Genomic DNA, 19594 nt, shown 5'->3' with positions numbered 1-19594 from the left:
GCTGGACTCTCTCCAGCAGCTCCACATCCCTCTTGCCCTGTGGGGCCCAGAACTGGACACAATATTCCAGATGTGGCCTCACCGGGGCTGACTAGAGGGGCAGGATCCCCTCCCTCGACCTGCTGGAGACGCTCCTCTTAATGCACCCCAGGATCCTATTGGCCTTCTTGGCCACGAGGGCACTCTGCTGCCTCATGGTCACCTTGTCGTCCACCATGACACCCAGGTCCTTCTCTGCAGAGCTGCTCTCCAGAAGGTCGGTCCCCAGCCTGTACTGGTGTCTGGGGTTATTCCTCCCCAGCTGCAGAACCTTGCACTTGGCTTTGTTGAATTGCATGAGGTTTTTCACTGCCCAGGTGAAATGACTGCATGTAGTAAAGGAGGAAGCAACCATGCAATTTTTCTGCCTGTGTTAGTGTGATGTAGCCTGTTGAACGGGGCTCATGACTTCAGAATAGCAAGAAGTGTCCATTGTTTGACAAGTTGATAATCATTTGATAATCATTTGATTTCTAAGGTTGATATTTCCTTGTAAAGAGGATCAACTAGGCCTTTAAGGTGCCAGTCATGCAGATAATATTAATAACGTTCTGTGTTTCAACAGTATCCTTTAAGACAAGTCACAGCATATGCAGGATGCATCCAAGCTACCTGCTGCTTTTGAAAGTTACTTCCACACCTTGTTTTTGTGGTTTTGTTGCTGTTTCGTATTTGTTTGTTTTGGTCCCTGCAGTAGGATGGAGCTAGGCAGGATGTATCTGGAGGAGCTTGGAAGTAATTTTTAGCCAATACCATGAAGGCCAAGATCACTAACAACCTTGCCCTCCTAGTCTTTGTCAGTATGACCTGGAAGTCTCTTTCCTAATCCAAGAATGCTAGGGCTGCCATAAGCATCTTTGATTTGTTGGCTACTTGGACCAGGTTTCTGTCTGATAGGATAAGACCGAGGATCCCAGAGTACGCCAACAGCTCTCACTGTAGATCTGTGTATGTGGGACTGTAGATTGGTGCAGAGGACTGATAAGAATATGATATCACACGGAGCAAAAAGAAGTCACCAAGGCAAAAACAGCTGGCATGCAGGACTCCCAGAATATGCTTTGGAGCCAGCTGCAGGTACATTCAGAGGCGTCCTTAGAAGCTACTTGATATTCTGGTGTGCGTGCCCTCCCCATTTGATGTTGCAGTGTGGTAGAGATTTCAGAGTAAATCAGCCCTTTCTTTGTCATTGTATGTAGTTTTATAATAGGTTGGAGGGGACCCTAAATAAATGTAAGCAAGTTCTTTTAGGTCCTCAAGGACCCAATCTGTGACAATGAACAGTCAAATATGATCAAGAGCAATGAGTATAAAGGCAAGGACACTCTGCAGTGTTCTGTGGGATAAGTAGCATGAGCCACCTGGCCTGAAAGGTTGATGGTTGCTAAAGCTTTTTTTTTTCTCTCCAGTGGTGACTGCTCCTGTTGTCTAACCCTTTTCTCTGTGCTTATTTATCTCTAGCCTCTCTACAAGTGGATATTGTTCCAAGTCAGGGAGAGATCAGCGTTGGAGAGTCCAAGTTCTTCTTATGTCAAGGTGAGAAATTGTTTGGGCCTCAGGTATCTCCAGGTATCTGCATTTGCTGGGAAGACCCCTCAAAGTTTTAAATCTGCAGTAAAAGCTCTAGTGCTGGTTATAGATGCAGGATTTCTTGCTTGATCACAAAGAAAAGGTCATGTGAGTCGAAACATAGAACACATTTTTAGCAATTGTTTTTCTCTTCTATAGTTTCTTTCCAGTTGCTTTTCTCTCCCTTTTGTTTTATTAGACTGAATAGTAAAGGCAGCACATACTGTTTATTGGGGACCGTAAATCAAACTCCCCTTGGTGTAGCTAAGGAATTCTTTCATAAGACTGTGTTTCTCACGCCAAGCTTTATTCTTCGCTCCACCAAGTCTGTTGTCCTGCACAGTGTAGTGCAATGCAGATTCATCCCATGTGCCCAATGTGCATTGTATGATTTAAAGTGCTTTCAAGATCAGCATCATCATACACTCTTCAGGGTGCTCCTGAAAGCGTCTCATCTGGTTTCTAATGGGAGGATGGGGCCGCAGACATGACAGCGTCCTAGAGCATGACACAGAGCAAATCAGGGCAGTAATAAATTGATGGGAGCTAAGTGCTTTCACAGCACCACAGTTCCTCAGGAACATATCAGCTGAGACAAGTAGTGATGTTATCTGCCCAGGAAGGCTCAGGTGCAATGAAATCTGTTAACACCCATGCCTTGAACATGAAAGTGTGCTTGAGTAAGTGCTGTCGCGGTGGTACTCTGCTTCAGAGAACTGTGGAATCAGTTAAATCCCCCCCAATAATAGTAGTTTTTCCTGAATGACATAGCACATTGGGGAATGAAGAGATGAGAGCTTTGGGATACAGTCTGGAGCCAGTTAACAGCAATTCTTATTTGGAGCACCAGATTTAAGTTGATGAGTTCCAGAGCTCTTGCTCGCAGCAGTTTCACCTTCTTGATAGGAAGTGTAGCACAGCTTGCAAGTAAGGTTGTTTATTAAAAACACAATGGCTCTGAAGGAGGAAAAGTTTGTTTCTCAAGATGTTCGGTACAGTGGAGGAGCTGGGGTGTAAGATTCCAGGGTGCACAGAAGGCCATACTTTGCTGAAATGGGGACTGCTGCTCTCTGACTGTAAAACCAGCCTAATCATTTTTTTTGTAGGGGAGCAGCTGGCCATAACATTATAGTGAGAGAGAATTATTTTCGTTGTTTGCTTCTCAGGTACTGGAAGGCCTTCCCCTGGCCTACCTTCTGCATAGTGATGCCAGTTGTGTTTGATTCTCTCTGTGCAGACATATTGCAAACCCAAGTCAATGAGCTTTTTTTTCTTTTGTTATCCCTAGTGGCAGGAGAAGCCAAATACAAAGACATTTCCTGGTTTTCCCCTAATGGTGAGAAGCTGACGCCCAACCAGCAACGCATCTCAGTAGTGCGGAATGATGACTTCTCTTCCACCCTCACCATCTACAATGCCAACATCGATGATGCTGGCATATACAAGTGTGTCGTCAGCAGTGTGGAGGAGGGAGACTCTGAGGCCACCGTCAATGTGAAGATTTTCCGTAAGAGAGTAACTCTGAGACTTTTTGGTCTGCCTCAAACATGTATGAGGCAACTGTCTTATTTTCCTAGGAAATGCTATTTGCTAAAAGGAGGAAAGAGGGTGACAAGAAAGGGGGATTTTGAGAGGATGCAGCCCTCTTTCTAGGCTGCGAGGGAAAAGTAGGAACTAGGACCTCTGCCTGTCAGGGGATTACCAGCTTCTCTGCTGCATAAATTCCTCTCAAAGGCAAGAGAGTAAAGGACAGGAGATTTCACTACATCGTTATAGTTTGGGGAAGTGAGCAAAGCATACATTGTGTGTCACAAGTATCCTGTGAGATAAGACCAGTATTTAGTAAGGAGGATGTTTAGGAGACTTGTAATTATCCATTAGCATGTTCTCCAGGCATAGCTGTGGTAGCTGCTCCTCTCCTTCCTTTCAGGATGCTGAGCAGCTCCATCTTCCCATTCACTCCTCCTGGTGCGCACAAATCTTTGTGCTCAATAGTGTTGATTCGGCCCATTGATACTCCTCTGAAGTAGGGCTGGAAAATGGGGATCCTGCATCACAGCACAGTGTTACTGATTCAGGAGCACCCCTCTTCTCTACTCTGTGTTGGTATTTGGAACGTGTTCTCTGGGATTTCTGTGCTTTGCTTGGGCTTGAATCAGGGGCAAAAGCTTGAGGTGTGCTGAGGAAGCTGCAGTGATCTTCATCTTCCATTCTTTCAGAAAAGCTAATGTTCAAGAATGCCCCCACCCCTCAGGAGTTCAAGGAAGGAGATGATGCTGTGATTGTGTGTGATGTGGTCAGTTCGCTGCCTCCCACCATCATCTGGAAGCACAAAGGCAGGGATGTTATCCTAAAGAAAGATGGTAAGGCACAAGAAGTCTTGGTGCTTGCTCATTCAAGGGTCAAATGTCTGTCTGCCATCAGAGCTGCAAATTAGACTGATACAAGGGTTTCGGGAGAGTGAAATTGTGGCAGTCACAAGGGAGGAGGGGATGATATGCCCATAAGAGGGGACAATATGTATGTAAATGTGACTTGCTGTGATTTGGAAGTGGTGTGGCAATTCTCACATAGATGGCAGCTGGGCTTTGACTGTAATAGGCCAGGGAGTGCCAGAAATCTTCTCGGATAAAAGGTGCTGAGAGGCCGAAAAGCCTCACGTTGTGACACTTGTTCGTCTCCCTAAGGAAAAAAAAAGGAGTTAAAAGCTCATGGTGAGAAGTTTTCCCTTTCTTTCAAGATGCTACAGACTGCCATGAGCAGATTGGCATTTTACTGGCAGAGGGGACTCCAGAGCCTTGACTCCACCAGTTGAGCACTCAAGCTTCAGCCATATTTTCCACATCTTGTTGCAGGCACAAGGGAATCGTAGTAGATTTGAACTCTGCCCTATCTTGGGTGAAAGGGACAGGTTTCAGATTGCTCACTGGATATTGTCTGGTACTTGTTAAATGTAAATGTGTTTATGTGTGCCTGTGCACATCTTTCTGCGTGTGTGTGCACACAGTACAAAATACCAAAGTGCTTCATGTCTACTACCCTTGTCCAGTTTCTTTCTTGGCCACGTGCTGTCTGCCAGCAGCAGTACCTCCATTAGCACCAAAAGTTCCACAGGAACTTAAGGAAAAAAATTCTTAACAGTGAGGGTAACGGAGCACTGGAACAGGTTGCAAGACAGGCTGTGGAATCTCGTTCTCTGGAGATCTTCCAAACCCGCTTGGATGCAGTCCTGTGCCACATGCTCTAGGTGACCCTGCGTGTGCAGGGGGGTTGGACTAGACGATCTCTAGAGGTCCCTTCCAACCTTAACGATTGTATGATTCTGTGATTCTGTGGTTGCATTAGGCCTTATCTCCAACCCAGAAAGGGCAAGGAGAGAAGTACGTGTTACCTGCAGCAGCCTTTCCTGACGATCCTTGGATGAACCTTCCTTTTGTCTCTTTTAGTCCGATTTATAGTCCTGTCCAACAACTACCTGCAGATCCGTGGAATCAAGAAAACAGATGAAGGGACGTACCGTTGTGAGGGGCGCATCTTGGCTCGCGGAGAGATCAACTTCAAAGATATTCAAGTCATCGTAAATGGTGAGCAGCTCAGAGTAAGAGTAGTGAGGAGGAAGGGTCTGTACCACCTGTGCACTAGGCTACTGGTGGAAATGTTACAGCAGATTCCTGCTCATGAATTACTATCAGTTTATTAATTTTTCTTTACTGTGTCAAATAAAAAAAAAAAGAAAGGAAAAAAGAAACTGCTTGAGCATTTACAAGATGTCTGCAGAGAATTATAATGTCAAGAGGAAGCTCAAGTGCCTTATGAATCAGAGGAGGATACTGACATTGTTGAACTCCTAAGCAGTTTTGTGTATTATACCAGTTTTGGGTGGATCTCTCAAATGTCCTGTCTCAGCCTTGCCTTTCCCCACCTATTGCTTTGGAGAGCTCCTGCATCAAACCTGCAGATGTTGATATCAGACCTTGAATCTCTAACAACATCTATGAATACTGTTGAGATTACACTCAGCCTTCCACCTTGCTCCCATCTTCTGTCCTCTTTTCTGTTTTAAATGTACATTCCTTTTCTTCTAGTGCCTCCTTCTGTGCGTGCCAGACAGAGCACTATGAATGCCACTGCCAACCTCAGCCAGTCTATCACCTTAGCATGTGATGCTGATGGCTTTCCTGAGCCAACCATGACGTGGACAAAGTAAGATGCTGTGTACAGAGTCCTGATTATACGTGAGCATGGATGTTTTCACCAAGGCCCCGAAAAAAGCATGCAGAAGGGACAGCAACTTTTTAACTGGAATACTGTTACTTTATTTCTCTCTCAAGAGAAGGGTTGGTCTTACAAGAGGGGAATTGCAGTGCTTTCAGTGTTAGCCTCCTAGAAAAACACAAGCACAAAAACACTGACAAAAGCAGTTCTTCGCTGTCCAATTGCATCCTTCACCAAGCTGCAAATAGAGATGAAACTTCACGATGACCAGACCTTTCCCTAGGGTCAATTTATTATCATCTGTTGCACAGGTGGGGAAAAGGAGGTAGGAGTGGATGCTGTAACTTGCCTTTGTCATGTCGGGAGATTCTGATCCAAAGGCTTTCCCTTTATTTTATGGGCTCAGATTTGACAGTCAGTCAGTGGAACAGACCTCTGACATCCTGATTCTCCAGCTTGTGTATCCTTTGGTAAAGGAATGTCTGTAACATGGCAAAAGCTGAAAGCAAACTTCTGGCACTGCCTTAAGAGGAAAGGGGAGAAGCCACCTTTTGTGGTGTTGATAGCTCTTTCTTACAGAATATGACATGTACCAGAAAGTGTAAGGTTCTGCAGCCTAGAGCCCAAGGGCAAGAAAAATGAGGAATAGAGTAAGATGGAGGCCTTGGAGCCCCACAGAAGGGCAAAGGTGTGGAGATATTTTCCAAACATAGACCCTTCAGAGTAGTTCAACTGGTCTAGCATTAACATGGCATCTAAAATAAATACCCTGGGTGTGTCACTCCTCCACAAAACAGCCTGGTGTGCTTTGTGATCTGCAGGGATGGAGAGCCACTAGAACAGGAGGATGACGAAGAGAAATACAGCTTCAACTATGATGGCTCTGAGCTCATCATCAAGAAGGTGGACAAGAGTGATGAAGCAGAGTACATCTGCATTGCTGAGAACAAGGCTGGCGAGCAGGATGCCACCATTCACCTCAAAGTCTTTGGTAAACATGATCTTACCTTCCCCCTTTTCTAAGCGAGCTGGATATTGGTAGCTATCTGAGGCAAGCTGAAAGTAACTGCATGTCCCAGGTAATACCCCACCTGACTTACCCAGTGCTGTCCTTTTCCCACGTGATGCTGTGCATCATTGTGTCATCGCGCGTAGCCAAACAGACTCTGAGCACACTTCATGGAAATAGATGCCATCTCTGTTGCTTTTCCTGCCTCGTAAAAGAAACTTAGTCCTATGCAAAGGGGTAGTGTGAGACTCACATTGCACCTGAGATCTCTTCTAAGCCAAGAGGGCTGGAAACAAATCCAAATGCATTTGCTGTAAAAAGAGATTCAGCGCTTCCACAGGACTCGCTGCAATTGGGCGGTGAGGTGAATTCCACCCTACCACTGTGTGAAGAACCTTAGAATTGCTGGAGTGAATTTGCACATTTCCTGTCTTGCACGAATCTTGGAGTATTGAGGAATATCATTTCCGCGACACCCTGGTTGTGCCTCTATAGTCACTCAACCAGCCTGCTCATGGAATTAGCTAATTGGGGTCAGAAGAAGTATAGACGGTGAGGTAGAAGACTTGGTTGATGACCCCAGGAGCTGAGGTCTGGTCATTTCAGTACTGTTGTACAGCATGGGCTCTGTAGCAGATGGGGGCCCCTTCTAGTCTTCTGTAAGCATGGCTGGAGAAGGACTTTTAGCTCTGCAGTGCGGTACCTTCTTCCTGGTCCTTGGTCACACATCACTCTGCTCCATTCTGCCTAAAGCAGTAAAATTTTGACAGCGCAAAAGCCTTTTTTTTTTTTTTCACCACGGTGCTCTTTCAGGCATTGTTGTTTGCAGGTGAGCTTCATGCTGAACAGTAGCTGAATGAAAATTTGTTTTCTTCTTTTAAGCAAAACCCAAAATCACATATGTGGAGAACAAAACAGCCATGGAGCTGGAGGATCAGATAACACTGACCTGTGAGGCATCTGGGGACCCAATCCCTTCCATTACTTGGAGAACTTCCACCCGGAACATCAGCAATGAAGAAAAGGTATAACCACTCTCAAAACCAGAACTTTGAAGGTTGGGCTCAGTGCATCTTGTACCTGCCTGTTTCTGCTGAGCCAGAACGTAATGATGGCAGCAGGCAGATACACATAGAAATCATGGTTATTCCCTCTTTGAGAATACTTACTGTCCCGCACAGCCCATCCAGTAAAGGGCCAGCTCACCAGCTGAAGTGCAGCACCATAACACCTTTGATATCCTTTTGTACAAAGAGCAATCATGCTACTTAACAAGTGAGGATCTGCTTTGTAACTTTTGCTTGTAAATTAATTTGCGAAGAACCAGGCCCTGGATCCTTTTCCGTGGAATTTCTAAAGGGTCATCCAGATGCGGGAGACTTAAAAGGTTTCTCTGTTTCCAAGTTGGGAGGTGGCAATGAGTACCCTGATTCTTGTGTTCTCCATGCTGTCATCATGATGGTGGAATGGGCAGGGCAGGTGGTGGGGCAAGTGGAGGCAGAGAGGGTGCTACCTGCTGAAGATGTCGTGGACCAAAATGAGCCTGTTAATTCCTTCTTGCCCTTCTGTATTGTACACCAGCACTGCATGTGTTTAAAGCACAAAAGCCTGGCTGCCTTTGTGTTCACCTGTATCATTGATCACATTTCAACCTCATTTTGTTCCTAAAAGTCAAAAATACTTAGCAGTCTTTTAATTAAAAAAGAAAAATCATGCTGCTTTTTTACTGGCCATGATTCCCCTTTACTAGACAAGGCTCAAAGTGCTTTCTGTTGCTGTAGATATTACCTAATAGGCAGACTAGGAGGAAGAGTTCAGCTAAAATAAACCTAGACAAGAGACTGGTGAGAAACTAATTACTGGTTCTCAATAATCTTCTAATGACAAAATGCTTCGAAGTTCACATGCTTCGGTCTTGGACATTCCAGCGGGAATACTCAGTATGAAGGCAGGAGTGGTAGGTTGGGAAAGAGAAATGGAGATATCCACTGCCATAGAGCCCCCTATGTAGCTTCCCCTTTGCACTATAGCTTCTGAAATGAGGTTTCTCTATTACTTCTGTGATCTCAGCTCTTTATTGCCCTGCTGCCATGTAACTTATTTGGAGCGCCAACATTTTCTTGCCTCGACTCTCCCTGTGCAGAAAAATATTAGCGGCTTTTGCATTCAGGCATTAATGTAAATCCTTGCAAAGTTGAGGGAGAGATTCCCATTGCTTTTGAAAGCTGTTGGCTTGAACTCTTACTATAGCATGATAGAAGAGCCATCCTGACAGAATAAAGTTTTTCATTGCCTCATTTCAGCATAGGAAGGTAATTTGAGGAAGTGAATTCAGCAGCCCTGCAGTTTTTGTCACAGACAGATAGGGAAAAGCTCTTCCACGGGGAGAAGAAAACAAGAATTGAAATAATACTAAAATGAACAGAAGTCTGCAGGAGAGACTGTTCCCAGAAAGTCCTGACTGCCTGGCCAAATTAAACCAACTAGGTCTCAGTTGCAAAACTGCTAACCATTTTTGGAATGTGTCTCATATATCCCATTTAATTTTGTTGAGTCAGTCTTCAATACTAAGGAACTGTTTTATACTCTCTTGTGTATATAGGGGAGAAACTCAAAGGTGTGGGGTACTGGAATGTGTCTCATGTATTGGCTTAATCCTCAGGCCCAATACATATTACTGTATAACATGCACTTCATAGAGAAGATTTTTTTCTTTCTTTTTTTTTTTTAAAGAAAAAAAAAAAACCCAAACTTGTTCCTATTCTCTACCTTGTGCTCTAAGTTCAGATGAATAGTACAAAGCTTCAGAAACATCTCAGGTCAGAATAGCTTTGATGAACATTCTTTTGCATACACAGTCAGATGGGTATATATTGTATATGTGACTGTTTATATTGGGTTATATGCAGTTTTCTGTGGTTGAGAATATTGAAACGTATAATTTAGGTGAAACTTTGGGCTATATAAAGCAGAGATTCCTGTGTATCACTGTTGCAGAACAACATAACAAGAAGCGAAAACTACAGAAAGTCATCAATGGTTGGATTGGAAATGGTTTGGCCTAGTCTTTTCTCAAGTATTTGCTGCCCTGCCACTGTGGGAGGGAGGAAACTGCTTTCACTCCATCATACTGGATGTCATGTCAATTGAGAGAGTATACTGTATCTCTTCTCACTTTCAGTGTATTTCATCTCTATTTAAAAGAGTTTTCTTCTGTCCCTCTTTCAGAATACCCACTCTGATTCAGTGATTATAGTTTTGATCTGTTGTGTATTGGTATATAAACATTTTCCTGTTTCAGTACAGACATGACTCTCTCTGTTGTCAGATTTTTTGGGATGAGGCAGTCCCTAACTACTCATGCTTTGAGAAAACAGTCAGTTTCCCTGGCCTTCTGACCTTGTGAAGTACCTTCTGGGCAGATCTAGGGAAGCTACAGCTTGAATTACCAGAGCCAGAACCTGAAGCGTGGTGTATGTTGTAGTTATGCAGCCTGGTATACAGGGGCATCCCATGTAGGTGGACTTGCATTGTGTGCTTCACCCAGTCATCTTTCTCTAGACACAACTCTCTCTGATCCTCTTGGGGTGGATGCCAGGCAGGAGTGTCCAAAGGCCAGGTGAGCTGTGTTGTCAGGCTGAGCTCAGCCTTCAGAGCAAATACAGAGTCTGGCTAGCTGTAAGGTAGATGAAAAGAATGACTGTGGTAAATGTTAAATTACTTCTGTGGCCTGTTCAGTTTTCAAACTTGGACTCAATGGGATGAAGGTATATAGGAATGATCAGATGTCCTAGGTACTGGGCAGAGTCCCAGTCCATACAGGTGTCAGTGAGCTTCTCCTTTAGAGGGCTCCACCTCAAACTTCTAATTCCAAGTAATGAACCTGCTTTTACCAAAGGCATCCTGAAATGGAGGTGTCTGTACTGTATGTTCTAAGTGTCATTGTTTTCACTGGTTGCATTTATTTCACTGGAAGCAGTTTACTTCACTGCAGAAATGCTACTGTGTTGGCTATCCTCATTTCCTAAACTTTCATCTCCATTTTTATAATGTCACTCTTGTGTATGCCATTATATCCAACTGTCTGTAATACTCATGTCTCTGGGTCTCACATTCAATAATGCAATAAGGGCTGTGATATTAGCAGGTAATTTTTGACTCCTGAATTGAAATGAATTGCAATTGAAATAGGCAGCAGAAGAAATGCATTTGGAAGATGATTTGCAGAGGAGGGAAAAAAAAAAAACCCAGCATCTTTGTGGGGTTTGTTTGTTTGTTTTGAGAAGAGATAAATATGGTCCGCACAGTTGCTGGCCCTCTCTGAATGGGGAATGTATGTTTATTCATAAGGTCCTTGCATGTTTCACTGATGCATATAGTTTGGTTTTTTTTTCCAAGCCCAGTAAGGACTGGGCACAAGCATTCCTAAGAATAATGAGCTGGACACTTTGCTGTAGAGTTACTAGGTTCCAACCTGTTGCCTCCTGCACAGGAAATCATAATGTTTCATTACTCTGCAGCTTGAAGACTCCTGCATGTAAAAGCCTGTACAAATGCATGATTAAATTATTAGCATTAATGGTGACCAGTGTGTCTGGGTGGCTAACAAATCAGTGTTAGGAAAACAGTTCTATAAATGTCTTTATAATCAAGTGACCTAGGTCACCAGAATCACTTCCCCAGTGTTCGGGTGGCACGTGTCCAGAAATGGAGAGATGAGGCAAAGGGGATACACGGTCGTTCGATAGAGAAACATAGTCATTCAATATAATTAGCCTTTACTTGGTCATTTTAAGTTTATTTGGATATTAAGTTCTGAATACAAATCTGAATTGAGATTATACTGAGAAATGGAAATAAATTTGTGATCACCCCCCACACACATAGGATTTACAGCTCAAAGCCTGCATGTGCACAGAATGCAATGTGATGCGTTCAGTATGATACCTAAAGGCAACCTTTGATAAACTTTTACTGCTTTTTTTTTTCCCCTGTTGCTGTTGTGTTCTATATCTGTTCTCTCCAGGCTTCATGGACCCGGCCCGAGAAACAAGAGGTATAAGATTATCAGACCTTTAGCCAACCTTCTTAGTTCTGGGTTTGTTTTATAAGCATTACAGATTAACATCTCTCTAGTCCAGTAATCATGCGAACTAAACCAGCCTTAATAATATGGATAAATTAAAAAGCAATACAAAAAGAATCAGCTAGTAGAGTTAGAAGTCGCTTAGCACGTAGCGATGCATTTTTGAATGAGCAAACGAGCTGTGTTGGGAGTGAGTAAACATCAGTAATTAGTAGTCCTGCTTGTCACGTAAAAGAGGAGGAAAAAAGCAGTGGGGGGGGATTGTAGCAGGTGTGAAACCTGACAATACCGTTTTCTTCCACACTACAAGTGTGTGTCATACTTCTCACCTAGAATTTCAAACTTAGCCACGACATGTATTCTGGGATGGTAATTTTTTTCTAAGCATAGCATCTCCACTCTAGCCAACTCATCTGTTTGCTCATAGCACGTCTTAGGTTTGATCTTCTTCTAAAGAACAACTGCATCACATTTCCATTTCTAAGCAGTGCAGTTAAATCTTTCCAAGTTACATTTCTCCAGAAAATACTCCCAACTGCCAAATTACTGTTATTGGTCTTTTTGCATTGGGTCAGTGATTTGCAAGGGTCAGTGATTGGATGTAGGGATAATATAATAACTCCTTTTGGTGCAAATGTGATTTGTTGTTGTTTTATTTCGTGTGCAGTGATGTATGTAAATAATAATATTAATAATTTACCTTAACATGTACCTGATTTAATCTATTCTTGCTTCTAAATGGACCAGAAGTTTGTTTCTCAGGCAAATTGTATGAGTCAGGAGTAGAGCGGCATTAGCTGTCAGAGCTGGATGAGTGCAGTCTGTGCTTGTAGGATGAACATTAGGGGTATCCTGTTTTTTTCATTTTGTTTTGAAAGCTGACTTTGGACCACATCGCTCACTATGTTTTGAGACAGCAAAACCCTGCTTTTTTTCAGAGGGACCTGATAAGACAATTCCCATCCCTATTTTGAAATAGTCTATTGAAACTTACTAATTGTGGTAAATGGAGACATCACATATTCAGACCAGCTTGTATGGGAATTTGCATAGTTGTACATCTTAAGGCCTCATGTTAATCCCTGTTGTCTCCCCCCTTTCCTCTCCCAGAGACACATACACACACACAGAAAGACAGTGTCTGTCTCAAGCCTTTTATTAATGGGAGCTCTAATAGCATTCAGTTTACTGCCTGTAAGTGTCTTACCTGTCCTGCCTTTTATCTGAATGGGCTTCTGTGAGATTTTTTTTGTACCTTATATTTGCAACTTCTGTAGACATGCCTTTAAAATAGCTAGCATGGGGGGCTGTAAGCAGCACATTCGAGCAGCGGGGAGTTCAGTTGCCAGGCAGCTGAGTGAATGCTTGACATTAAATCTGTTTCATTCTTACTACTGCCAAATCAGCTAGTTTAAGGAAATCTTCACTTGTACCAACAGACAATGGATGTTAAATCTTGCTTTTCTTGCCTTGGAGGTGAAATTACTGTTGGCTGCTGCTTCCTCTAAATCAGAGTCAGCTCTAATTCTGCGCAGCCCATCAGGCCTTAGTTCTCCATTCAAGTCCCACTGCAGAATGGGTGGAAGTCATCCCTTGTCAGCAGATACTAAGAAAACAAACGGTTATCAATAACAGATGCTAAAAACCTGGTAGCAATGCAAATTATACCTCAGTTCCAACAGAAATTAGTGATTCTTTTTAATAACTGGGGGTTAGCACAGCCTCTCGTAGATAAGGACTGCAGACAAGCCCTGGTTAGTGAGTTGAAAGCACAGGGCTAAGAGCCAGCACTCATCCGTGTCCAGTGGAATATGCAGCTCTGGTCAGTATTTCCAGGTGCTGTTCTGTTATAACACTAGCTATGTGGAACGTAGGCAAGGACTATATGTGATTGTATAAAGCTAAGTTGCGGGTCCATTTTTGAGAAAGGACTGAAAAAATCTTGAAGTTAAATGCAGTAAAGGCTTTTCCCATCTGTGTGTCCTCTTCCTCTCCGGCAATGAAGTATTGAAATCTAGGCCAGCTGTTTACACACTGTGTATGAAATGTCATTGTCAACATTTGGGGGAGAATACCTAAGGGTAGCTTGTAGCAGTCAGAGATATGAAGAGTCGTCATATGCTTTTCTGTAGGGAGGCAGTTGATAAGTTACTACCTTCATCTCTTAAATTTTCTCATCATTTCTGTGAAACATTCACAGTTACTCAAAACCATATAAACCAAGGAAGCTGTGTAAAAGAGCTATAGGCTTCTGCATATCTGGCTCACAAGTTTCTACCTAACCTGTGTCTTTAATAGCCAGAAATGTTTAGCATTTGGTGGATACTCTGAAATGTACCAGAAGAAAACAGGTAGCATGCTTTCTTTGGTGAATATTTCTCCCTTCTTTGAAGTATTTTACATAATATTTCTTTCTCTTTCCTTGTGCAGTTTGCATTGGGAAGTGTAGCTTCATCTTTAGCTTTGGTTGCATTACTTAAAAAGTTACTGTTTTATCACGACTGCCTAGCTTTGTTTTGTTTATTTTACTGGGCCTTGGGGAAATGTGGGTGAAGACAGGTAGCAACAAATGTAAAGCTGCTTTTGCTGGAGTAATCGTGCATTGATATTTCGACATATTATACTATTGCCTACTGAAAGGATCGTAGGAACAAGTACTTAGAATATCCCTCTTCCTTATGAGCTAGGAGAGAAGCTATGAGCCTTTACAGTTCTAGAGGCTTGATGCTTTTGGATCCCACTGCAATGGTTTCAGAAATGAATTGGGTTTTGGGAGCAAATCACAGGCCAAGCAAAATGATCCACAGCATAGCGAAAAAATACTGAAGCACAATTCAGTTGCATAAAATACCGCAGTGGACTAGTACCATGTTAAGAGATCCTTTGTTGGTTCTAGTTAAGTGATGTGTGCAACACCATGTCTTTATGAAATAAAAAATGGTTCCCAACAGTGCAAGGAACCAGCCACAGAAGAGAGGGTGTAGCCACTCACTTGTGGCATTGGTCTGGGATTGCAGTAGACCTGCCTGCTGTGGAGGAATCCAGTTTCAGAAAAGAAAAGGACAGTGATGTGGGATGGGATCCCTTGGTGGTTGCAGTCACTTGGGATTTCTGATGGCCTGGTTTTATTTCCTTGCCTCTTTGTCATCAACATCCCTGAACTTGCCTGCATATGTGAGCAATTTCTCAACTGGTGTGTAACGGGCATATATGTGGCTCACTCCAGAATTTTCTCAAGTTTGAAACAGGGTCACCTTTAGCAACATCGCTTGGTTTTCTTCCCTTGTTCATTGTGCCTTGCTCAGCTCAGCGTCACAATTGGAAAAAAGTCCTGAGGTTTCATTTTGCCTGATGACCAGTTCAGCTCTGAGGTCTGCATCTTTTCGTACTTGTGAACAGTGGATGTTGAAATAAAATAAGCATTGGTAAGGGAAGAGTAGGGCGTGAATTCTCTTATTGGAAACACAGTATCAGTTAGGGCAGTTTTTTTACAAGAGGGCAAGCTTGCAGAATTGTTTTAACCAGAGCAGGAGCTCTGCAGTTGTTACTCAGGGAAGATGCTTGGTATTATACAACTGTCCACAGAAACATAACACCTGACACTTTGGTCCTTTCTCAGATGAGGCCCAGCACAGGTTATTTCATTTTCCCCCATCACGTGGGTGCCTTGGAATCAACTGCACTCAGCCCTGTGCAACAAGGAGTCTTCTTGTTGCTGTTACAAATGCCACTCCATGCCCATGATTTGGTGCCTGCTTTGAGGTGGTCACTTCTGAAGCACAGCTGACGGGTTGGTGGAAGACAGACTTGCATTCATTCTCGTCCCCTGACTCCCTTTAGTCTGCAGTACAGACTCAGAGCTCAGCCTCTGACTTTCTCTTCCTTTCCTGCCAGACCCTGGATGGGCGCATCGTAGTACGTAGCCATGCCCGGGTGTCGTCCCTGACGCTTAAGGAAATTCAGTACACAGATGCCGGAGAATATGTATGTACAGCCAGCAACACCATCGGGCAGGACTCCCAAGCCATGTACCTCGAAGTGCAGTGTAAGAAAGGAGGGGAGGGGTTCCTGTCTTTAGAGGGGAACTGTCTTTTTATTTACTTGTCCTCTAATGAGAATGAAGGACGCCCAGCTACAAAAACGTAAGAGTGACACAGGAGGCTGTAGATCTGCTTGTCTGCAGTCTGTCGCATTAGGCTTCTTGAAGCTTATATTGTTTGGGTAGAGGGCACGCGAAGCAGCTCAGCCTGGAGTAAGTTTGTTGGAGATGTAGGTTGCTGTGTGCATACATGCCAGTGGTTGCACTGGTTGTCTCCAACTGGGATTTTGTGTGCACTCTACAAAGAATATGGGCCTGAGATCCCTCAGTGCTCCTGCATTGCAGGCTAGCTGAGGAAGGCAGTGTAGATGCCACAGTCTTATCCTTTAGCCTGTCAGTGACACTTCCTCGAGGTGCATAACATGCTGGCTGCTCATCATACCACATTATGGTAGGAGCAAGCTTTGGGGCTGAACAGGCTCTCTCCTTGCACTTCAAGTCCCTCACCAAAATACCACCCTCTGGTATGTGAGAGCATTCTCCCTTGTTCCTACCTTAAGTTCTCTTCCCCACATTAAACTATGCCCTAGACAAGGAATCCTTAAAGCCGGGCTGACTCGCTTGCTCTAGGTGGTTTTGTGGCTCACACTGCTTTCACAAATGTGTCTTTGTTTCAGATGCCCCCAAGCTTCAGGGCCCAGTGGCTGTCTATACCTGGGAGGGGAATCAAGTGAACATCTCGTGTGAGGTATTTGCTTATCCCAGTGCTGTCATCTCCTGGTTCCGGGATGGTCAGCTGCTTCCTAGCTCAAACTACAGCAACATCAAGATCTATAACACTCCATCAGCAAGCTACCTGGAGGTAAGCAAAAGCAAGGGAAACGATAAGCGGTTCAGAGGGTTTAATGCTATTAGGTGACATACGTACCTGATGCTGAAGGAGTTCAGTCTCCTGTCAGGGCTCCCTGTTAGCAGGTGGAAAGTTGCATGTTGCTTCTGGCACAAGAATGCTAAGAGAACCAGATAAGAGAAGACGCCGGTTCCTCCTTGCCTTTACCCTTCTGCCTGCCGTGGTTTTGCACGTCATGGACAGCCTTCAGAGTGTCAGTGCAGTTACTTTATTGTTGCTTCCCATCCCAGCAAAATGTAAAGGGCATCGGTAGAATGAAAATGGCTTTCTGATCCAAGCACCTTCCTTCCTTCCTTCCTCCCCCAGGTGACACCAGACTCTGAAAATGACTTTGGAAACTATAACTGCACTGCTGTGAATCGCATTGGCCAGGAGTCCTCAGAGTTCATCCTTGTGCAGGCAGGTGAGCATCCCAGACAGGCTATGAGGAAATGCACAGGCAGCCTTTGAGCTGGGGTGACAGATAGGAATTCTGCTGTCATCTGTGTTGGTTAGTAACACGCAAGACAACATGATCCTTGCTCTCTTGGTGCTCTTGTCTCTGGAGGGTCTTACTGTTTCTGCATTTCCAGTACGCCCAAGCACTTTGACAGAGCCGTGGTTTTCAGTTCCAGATAGCCATTGCGTATGTGTATGTATGTGTACTTCTCCAACTTAGCAAAATATCCTATATAAGCAGAGTAGTGGCAGGGTAGACACCTCGGAAGTACGTACCAATGGAAAAAGTCCTCTGTCTGACTTACTGACAGACTTAAGAGGGCCCCTGTTGCCTTAAACTGGCAGTGCTGCCAGAGAAACAGATTGAGGAGTGGTGAACTTTGATTTGGAATGCCGCATGAAAGGGACTTGCAGGGGCAGAACAGCATCCCAGGTGCTTTTGCTGCTGATTGCCCTGCTCAGGTTGTCCTGTTTTATTAAAGAAAATGTGTAATACTGAAGAAGGTAATCTCTAGCCTCTTAAAGGAGAGAGACGGTGAAGGCCTCCATACTGCATAATGAGCATTCTTACAAGCCCTCCAAAGAAACCTCGTGTCTACACTCTCTTCCCCTTTATGTATGCAATCATGACAAGGATGTTTTAGAGCTTCCTGTGGTTTTGTTTTCTTTCAGCCACTTGAGCTGGGCGTCCTTGTTGCTCTTTGTCTTCTATATCATTGGTCCTTTCCCTTCCTCCCCCAGATACTCCGTCCTCTCCTTCCATTGACAGAGTGGAGCCCTATTCCAGTACCGCCCAGGTGGAGTTTGATGAGCCTGAAGCTACTGGCGGGGTGCCCATCCTCAAGTACAAAGCAGAGTGGAGGGCCCTGGGCGAGGGAGAATGGCATTCCAGGTTGTATGATGCAAAAGAAGGTAGGATACCAAAGAAAGATGGTACCCCCCTCTTCTTGCATTTCCAGAGACTCTTCTCTTCTGTAGGAGGAAGCGGCAGAGGAGAGTTCCCATACCTGTAACTTCAGCACCTCTTTGAGGATCTTACAGGATCCCATTGCTATCAGTGTGCTAATAATACTCTGAAGCCGCTCTGACCAGAGCAGCTGTCTGCTAACTCACCTAAACCTCCAGACTGGACTTGCCATTCACTTTTTTTTTGCATGTATGATGTGCGTGCTCAGAACATAAATTAAAGACTCTGACCAGTTTATTAACATTTGCTTTGCAGTGACACCTTACATTCCCAGTCAAAAATGAGGGCTCCCCTGTGCTATATGTACCTGGACATAGCTGGATTCATCGTGTTTGCCTTCACCATGCATTTTTCCAAGCAGCCATGTGTCCCTCTGCATCCAGAGGGTGAGACTCCTGCCTGTTGTAGGAGTCCTGGCCCCACCTGAGTGCTTAATGCCTTTAAACTTGCCAGCAGCCTCTGAAGGCCGCTTGCTGTCCTCCCTGAAGGAGCTCAGGCTCGGATCATCCGGCCCAAGAGATGGTCAGTTTTGGGGATGCTATGTATGCTACAACCAGAGCCGCCTGAGACAGTGATCGAGGAGCTCCCTGGTATGGGCCAGAGGCCAACTCCTCGTAGTGCCCGCTCCAAGCTCTGCAGCCTTCCCCTCTGTGGCAGTGCCATCCATGTCCTCACCTCTGTTTCACACAGAGGTGTGCTGGCTCGGCTTTCTTGTTGTGTGCTTTGTTTTCTCTGAGATGGGGCCCAGAAGAGGGCTCAGTTACATGAGGCAATAGGAGCAGAATGCGATAGAAATACTGCGTTTACTGTTAACTCAGGCCTGAGCCTTTCTTTCTGCTTTTCCTCCCTTGTTTCTGCAACAGCCAGTGTGGAGGGCATGATCACCATCACTGGCCTGAAACCTGAGACAACCTACTCGGTGAGACTCTCTGCAGTCAATGGCAAGGGTGTGGGTGAGATTAGCCTGCCATCCGACTTTAAGACACAGCCAGTTCGTAAGTAATGCTGAGACCTGCCTCTGCTTCTTTGCTGCTCTTTCCTTGCATCTTTCCAGGGAAAATCTACCATGCATGGATGTCACCTTCTATTGCAGACCCGTCTGCACCCTTTGTTTGTTGTGGTTTTGATTGCAGTGAATATCCTCACTAATTAAAACTCTTCCTTAAAGGTAGGAGGCACAGGAGCTATCTGCACTAGTCTGTTCCCTGAGCTACTAGTGTAAATTTTGTATTGTCAAAAGGTTGGAATTGTGCATTGGAGAGTTCAGCAATGTTTTGATAAGGCAAACAAGCAGTGTGTTGAGAAGTATGTGGTCATAGAGA

General features: G+C 44.4%; 1 protein-coding gene across 6 annotated transcripts in view; it reads left to right on the top strand.

Moving 5' to 3' along the window:
- Positions 1-19594, top strand: part of NCAM1 (neural cell adhesion molecule 1) — an 88820-nt gene that overhangs the window by 38669 nt on the left and 30557 nt on the right. For 3 of the 6 annotated variants that reach the window (XM_088527364.1, XM_088527362.1, XM_088527365.1), the window contains exons 2-14: positions 1501-1575; positions 2897-3115; positions 3828-3971; positions 5055-5192; positions 5694-5811; positions 6645-6814; positions 7715-7857; positions 11859-11888; positions 15813-15963; positions 16635-16819; positions 17174-17270; positions 18047-18217; positions 19136-19267. In XM_088527364.1, coding sequence (XP_088383490.1) covers positions 1501-1575; positions 2897-3115; positions 3828-3971; positions 5055-5192; positions 5694-5811; positions 6645-6814; positions 7715-7857; positions 11859-11888; positions 15813-15963; positions 16635-16819; positions 17174-17270; positions 18047-18217; positions 19136-19267 — 1773 coding nt within the window. The remainder of the gene's footprint in view (positions 1-1500; positions 1576-2896; positions 3116-3827; positions 3972-5054; positions 5193-5693; positions 5812-6644; positions 6815-7714; positions 7858-11858; positions 11889-15812; positions 15964-16634; positions 16820-17173; positions 17271-18046; positions 18218-19135; positions 19268-19594) is intronic. The other 3 variants (XM_088527367.1, XM_088527363.1, XM_088527366.1) reach the window with 1 other exon arrangement.

This window comes from Tinamus guttatus, unplaced genomic scaffold (assembly GCF_059628265.1).
Source record: "Tinamus guttatus ecotype Peru unplaced genomic scaffold, ASM5962826v1 Tinamus_guttatus_pri_ptg000284l, whole genome shotgun sequence".
NCBI classification, from domain to species: domain Eukaryota; kingdom Metazoa; phylum Chordata; class Aves; order Tinamiformes; family Tinamidae; genus Tinamus; species Tinamus guttatus.
This window is presented reverse-complemented; position numbering and strand designations above follow the sequence as displayed.